At 45.4% G+C, this 6,461-nt stretch overlaps 1 protein-coding gene across 1 annotated transcript; it reads right to left on the bottom strand.

Moving 5' to 3' along the window:
• Positions 1-1,873: 1,873 nt before the first annotated feature.
• adra2c (adrenoceptor alpha 2C) lies at positions 1,874-4,315 on the bottom strand. Its single transcript, XM_078432082.1, has one exon. The coding sequence runs from the start codon at positions 3,366-3,368 to the stop codon at positions 2,130-2,132; it is 1,239 nt and encodes a 412-aa protein (XP_078288208.1). The 5' UTR covers positions 3,369-4,315; the 3' UTR covers positions 1,874-2,129.
• Positions 4,316-6,461: the final 2,146 nt, after the last annotated feature.

Raw genomic sequence — 6,461 nt, 5'->3', positions numbered from 1 at the left:
AGTTCCCTCCCCTCTACTTTCAGTCTGAAGAATAGTCCCAACCCGAAATGTCACCCATTCTTTTTTTCTCCAAAGATGTTGCCTGACCTGCTGAGTTACTCCAGCAATTGGTGTCTCTAAACCAGCATCTGCAGTTTCTTTCTACAGGTAGTGTGAACGGGTGATTGATGGTCAGAGTAGACTCAGTGGGCCGCAGGAGTTACTCCAGCATTTTGTGATCTACCTTCAATGGGCCGAAGGGCCAGTTTCCTTGCTCTCTGTCAATCTACTCTAATAATATGCTTTAACAAGACAAATTCTCTCTCTCCCCCTCTCCCTCTCACACAAACTGACACACTGCCACATGGTGATAAAAAAAATCATCAGTGTGCTTACTTCTACCTAATAGTTGACAACCTCCCTTACTGATAACATTGTATTGAATTTGATGCAGCCACCATATATTTCTGTGAATATATTTCTGTGAATATATATTCACAGAATTATATATATAAACATAAATAATAATCTATACAATCGTATATTTTCTGTGTGTGTGTGTGTATATATATATATATATATATATCATATATATCTATCTAAAGAGAGAAACAGGTGATTTTCTTTCTATATATATATATATACATAATCAGACCAGGGCAATGCAAGAATCCTGAAGCGATCGCTTAATGTTTGTGAATCACATTGGGAGAAATCATTACAACAGAGCATTCAAGCAGCCCACAAAAGCTGGAGTCATCTATGATCAAAAAGGAAAATCAATGTTTAGACTACACTGCAAGCCAAAGTTCTGCTGACAAACGAAAATGTCTTTTATTTTCCAGATTTTTACTTTTAACCCTCTTATACAGATCGTCAAACGGAACGTGTGAATCTAAAGAAGACACCTCACCAATATGTGAACACCCAAAATAACCATCGACTTTTAAATTATGCGTTTTTTTAAAAATCACCTCACAATTCCGGTGACAAAATATATATTTTAACAGCATCATTCCTCCAGCCATTATTATTCTGCTGGAGAGGAGATCGAGGGTCACTTTATCACATAGAAAAACACAGTGACACAAGAAATTATCGGGACCAAAAGATAGTTGGACTTTCATAGCTTGGTTGGTTTGACAAAAAATATACATATGTTATATTTAATAGTAAATATATTCTCCGATTAAAACAATTTCCTTGCATAAAATTAAATTGTATATAACACGGATAATGTATAGTTGGTCAAACCATTTTTCTTATATAATTAGTTTTCTATATAATGTGGTTCAACCAATCTTATACAATTATATATATATAAATTACGTATTTAATTTTATTTTTAATTAGATATTCTTACTGTTATTATGTTTGATTTTCACAGAATCACATGTTTATGTACACACACACATATATATATCACCTGTTTCTCTCTCTCTCTATATATATATATACACATGCAGAAACGGGTTATTATATACGCAATTGTATATATTATTAATAATGTTTATATATATAATTATGGTGAATACATATATTCACAGAATTATATATAAACATAAATAATAATATATACAATGGCATATATTTCTGTGAATATATTTCTGTGAATATATATTCACAGAATTATATATATAAACATAAATAATAATCTATACAATCGTATATTTTCTGTGTGTGTGTGTATATATATATATCATATATATCTATCTAAATAGAGAAACAGGTGATTTTATTTCTATATGTAAATATATGCATAATCAAACCATTATAATAATTAACAATATGTATAAATGTTTGATTTTATTTTTAAATAAAATCAAACATTTATAATAATTAACAATAAGAATATCTATTTAACAATTAAAATAAAACAAAATAACTACAAAAAACAGGAGATTCTGTGAATTGATATATGTATATATAACAGGTGATCCTGTTAAAACCAAACCATTATAATGATTAACAGTAAGAATATCTATTTAAAAATGAAAATATAACCAAACAAAAAAAGTATACGTTTTTCTGTAGTGGATTCACAGCATATTTCACACACACATACCACACACATACACACACAATGTATCTGGTAATATAATACTATACACAGTACAATGTACTGTACAATGGCAGACGCAGTCCAGCAGTTAAAAGTGTTTTTTCCCGGCTTGGCAGATGATCTTTTTAAACGCTCTTCTGAAGTCCTGGTTGAAGATGGTGTAGATGACAGGGTTGAGGGAACTGTTGCAGTAACCGATCCAGAAGAAGAATTTGAATAGACTTTCGGGCACTTGGCAGGACTCCCGGCAGATGCCGTACAGACTGTAGCTGAAAAAGAAAGGGAACCAGCACACAACGAACACCCCGATCACCACGGCCAGGACAAAGGTGAACCGCTTCTCCCTGGCCTGAGAGACCTTGTTCCTGGACGAGCGACTGCCCCGTCTCCTCCTGCGGGTGGAAAACACCCCGAACGACCGGCTGCTCGACCGGGACAGGCGGCTGGAGCGCTGGGAGAAGGAGTCCTTCTTGGCCGCCTGTTTCCGACGTCCTTTCCCCTCCGAGGTTGAACTCTCGTCCACCTCAATGTCCACAGGTTCCTCTGGCGTTGCCCGGCTGCCCGGGGCGCAGTGGCCGTTCTGCGCCCTGAGAGACGTCCCTCTGCTCGGAGGGTCCTCGGTCTGGGACGAGCCCTCGGGGACGTTCCTCTTCACCGACATGCTCCTGGTCCTGTTTCTGGCCACTTGGTAGATGCGGATGTACACCAGGACCATGATAACGCAAGGGGCGAAGAAAGAAGCCACGCAGGACAGGAGGATGTACCAGGTGTCGTCGTTGAGTTGGCAGGTTGGGTAGGTCTGGTCCTCCACGATGATCCTATCCATGGACAACAAGGGTGGGAAGGAGATGAGGGCCGAGATGAGCCACACGCTGACTATCACCCCCTTGATCCTACGAGGGGTCCTCTTGAGGTTATATTCCACCGCCTTGATGATGGACCAGTACCTATCCAGGCTGATGGCGCACAGGTGAACGATGGATGAGGTGCAGAACAAGACGTCCAGAGCCAGGTAGATGTCGCACCACACCGTGCCGAAGTACCAGTAGCCCATCAGCTCGTTGGCCAACGAAAAGGGTATGACCAAGGTCGCCACTAGGATGTCTGCGCCGGCCAGGGACACCAAGAACAGGTTCTGGGGAGGGCGCAAGGCTCTGCTGGTGAACACGGCGATGGTCACCAGGACGTTGCCCACCACGGTGAAGAGGATTAGGAAGCCCACCAGGCCGGAGAGGCCAGCCACGGCTGCGGGCGAGTACTGGGCAACATGGGAGCGTGGGAAGAGATGGGAAGCGTTGAGATAGCTGGAATTGGCATCACTTTCCATCCTAAGACTTGCGAGGCGTCGGGGGCGACGTCAATAACAACAATAAATAAATTAATGGGAGTTCCTCTGGAAGTTATCAAATGGGCAAATTGGATCAGGTCGGGCTTCCGGCGAGCGGTCATTGTTGGGACTTGTCGGCAGTTCTCTGAAGAGCCAAGCTTCGCTTCTTCCTCGCTCGTCCCGACATGTCCTGGACCCGAGAGGTCCCGTCCCAAGAGGTCCCGAACAAAGATGTCCCAGCCCGAGATGTGCTCAAACGAGATGTCCCGTCCCAAGATGTTCTCAGCCCGAGATACCCTCAACCGAGATGTCCCGTCCCAAGATGTTCTCAGCCCGAGATGTCCCAGCCCGAGATGTCCCAGCCCGAGATACCCTCAACCGAGATGCCCGATGCGTCCACAAAGGAAGATAGACACAAAATGTTGGAGTAACTCAGCGGGTCAGGAGGCAGCATCTCCGGAGAAGGGGAATAGGTGACGTTTCGGGTCGAGACCCTTCTTCAGACGGGATGTCCCGTCCCGAGAGGTCCAGTCCCGAGAGGTCCCAGCCCGAGATGCCCTCAACCGAGATGTCCCGTCCCAAGATGTTCTCAGCCCGAGATGTCCGAGACGTCCTCAAAGGAAGATAGATACAAAATGCTGGAGTAACTCAGCGGGTCAGGAGGCAGCATCTCCGGAGAAGAGGAATAGGTGACGTTTCGGGTCGAGACCCTTCTTCAGACGGGATGTCCCGTCCCGAGAGGTCCAGTCCCGAGAGGTCCCAGCCCGAGAGGTCCAGTCCAGAGAGGTCCCAACCCGAGATGCCCCTCAAGCTCGCAGCCCCCATTGATGGGACGAGCTCCAACTGGGACGAGGAGGGGTGGGCTGGGCTGGGAGATGTAAGAGGCTCCCTCCTCGCTTCCACCGCCGGCGTGCAGGAGCGTCGAGTCAAGTTGCCTCTTCTCGCCGCCGCCGCCACCGCTAGCTCCGGCCAGCAGCTTGTCTCTCGTCCCGCCTCCCCACCACTGCTAACAACGCCCAGCGTTGGGAAGCTCTTACTCGCGTTGGCCAAAGCCCACGTCCGTCTCGGGTAAAGGCGTCCCCTTGTTTGTTTTCCAGGGCAGACGAGATCCAATCGTCTCTCCGCAAATCAGACGCCAAGTGCGGTTCCCCAGACATGTTAAATAGGATTGCACGTAACTTATTGCTGCAAATTACAACCGGCGTCTCTCTTCATGTTCATCTGCAAAAGATAACCCTCGAGGTCACTTGGAGCAGAGCCCACTGCAATACAGCTTACAACCCAGAGATGTGAATATTGATTTAGTTTAGTTTAGACATACGGCATGGCTTACATTTATTGCCCAGCGGCACATTTATTGATTTGATTGATTTTAAATAAATATTGATTTATATTATTGATTTATTTACAAAATATTGACTTAGTCCGAAGAAGGATCTCGACCCAAAATGTCACCCATTCCTTCTCTCAAGAGATGCTGCCCGTCCCACTGAGTTACTCCAGCATTTTGTGTCTCCCGTTGATTTGGTTTAGTTTGGTTTAGAGATACAGCAGGGAAACAGGCCCTTCAGCTCACTGAGTCAATAGACAATAGACAATAGGTGCAGGAGGAGGCCATTCGGCCCTTCGAGCCAGCACCGCCATTCAATGTGATCATGGCTGATCATTCTCAATCAGTACCCCGTTCCTGCCTTCTCCCCATACCCCCTGACTCCGCTATCCTTAAGAGCTCTATCTTAATGAGTCCACGCCGACCAGCGATCACCCCGTGCACTGGCACTAACCTACGCACTAGGGACAATTTACAATAACCAAAGCCAAATTAACCTACAAACCTGTACGTCTTTGGAGTGTGGGAGGAAACCAGAGCACCCGGAGAAAACCCACGCAGGTCAAGGGGGGAATGTCCGTACAGACAGCACCCGTGGTCAGGATCGAACCGGGGTCTCTGGTGCTGTAAGGCAGCAACTCTACCGCTGTGCCACCGTATTCATCACTGTCGCCCTGTCACTGTGTAACTTCTTATCACTTACCCCACAGCCAACAATGGACCATTGTTTTTTGCATATCTTTCATTCATTTGTCTTATGCACCTTCTATATCTCAGTTCCCGTTCCGCTGACTCTGTCTGAAGAAGCGCTTTGACCCAAAACGTCATCTATTCCTTTTCGCCAGAGATGTTACCTGTCCCGCTGAGTTACACCAGCTTTTTGTGTCTATCCTTGCGATACAGGGATATCTCAGTCCACTGGAGGGCAGATGTTTCTGCTTTGCAAATAGGTAGAGAAAGAGAGCACTTAGAGGAACACAGTGCCTGAATCCACCATTTAGGCACAAAGAGCTGGAGTAACTCAGTGGGTCAGGCAGCATCTCTTGAGAAAAAAGGATGGGTGATGTTTCAGGTTGGGACCCTTCTTCAGATATCGTGTTTGGAGTCATAGTCATACAGCATGGAAACAGGCCCTTCGGCATGACTTCCCACACGGATCAACATGTCCCATCTACGCTAGTCCCACCTGCCCGGGTTTGGCCCATTTCACTCTAAACCTATCCTATCCATATAACTGTCCAAATGTTGTGTGGTGAATCTGTGGAATTCTCTGCCACAGAGGGTAGTTGAGGCCAGATCATTGGTTATATTTAAGAGGGAGTTAGATGTGGCCCTTGTGGCTAAAGGGATCAGGGGGTATGGAGAGAAGGCAGGTACGGGATACTGAGTTGGATGATCAGCCATGATCATATTGAATGGCGGTGCAGATTCGAAGGGCCGAATGGCCTACGCCTGCACCTATTTTCTATGTTTCTATGTTTCTTAAACATTGCGATAGTACCTGTCTGAACTCCCTCCTCTGGTAGTTTGTTCCATATACCTACCATTGTGTGAAAACGGTACCCCTCAGGTTCCTATTAAATCTTTCCCTCCCCCCTCACCTTAAACCTGCCTGCGTTGGGCCCATATCGCCCTATGCTATCCATGTACCTGCCTAGCTGCTTCTTAAATGTTGAGAACTTTTTGTTTAGTTTATAGTCACGTGTACCAAGGTACAGTGAAAAGCTTTTGTTTGCGTGCTACCCAGTAAGCAAAAAAACTGT

Source organism: Rhinoraja longicauda, chromosome 3 (assembly GCF_053455715.1).
Source record: "Rhinoraja longicauda isolate Sanriku21f chromosome 3, sRhiLon1.1, whole genome shotgun sequence".
Classification (NCBI taxonomy): Eukaryota; Metazoa; Chordata; class Chondrichthyes; order Rajiformes; family Arhynchobatidae; genus Rhinoraja; species Rhinoraja longicauda.
Note: the sequence above shows the minus strand (reverse complement) of the source record. Positions and strands in the feature narration are given on the sequence as shown.

Excerpts from the sequence above, each read along its gene's own strand:
- adra2c (XM_078432082.1), bottom strand. The coding sequence starts at position 3,368 with ATGGAAAGTGATGCCAATTCCAGCTATCTCAACGCTTCCCATCTCTTC.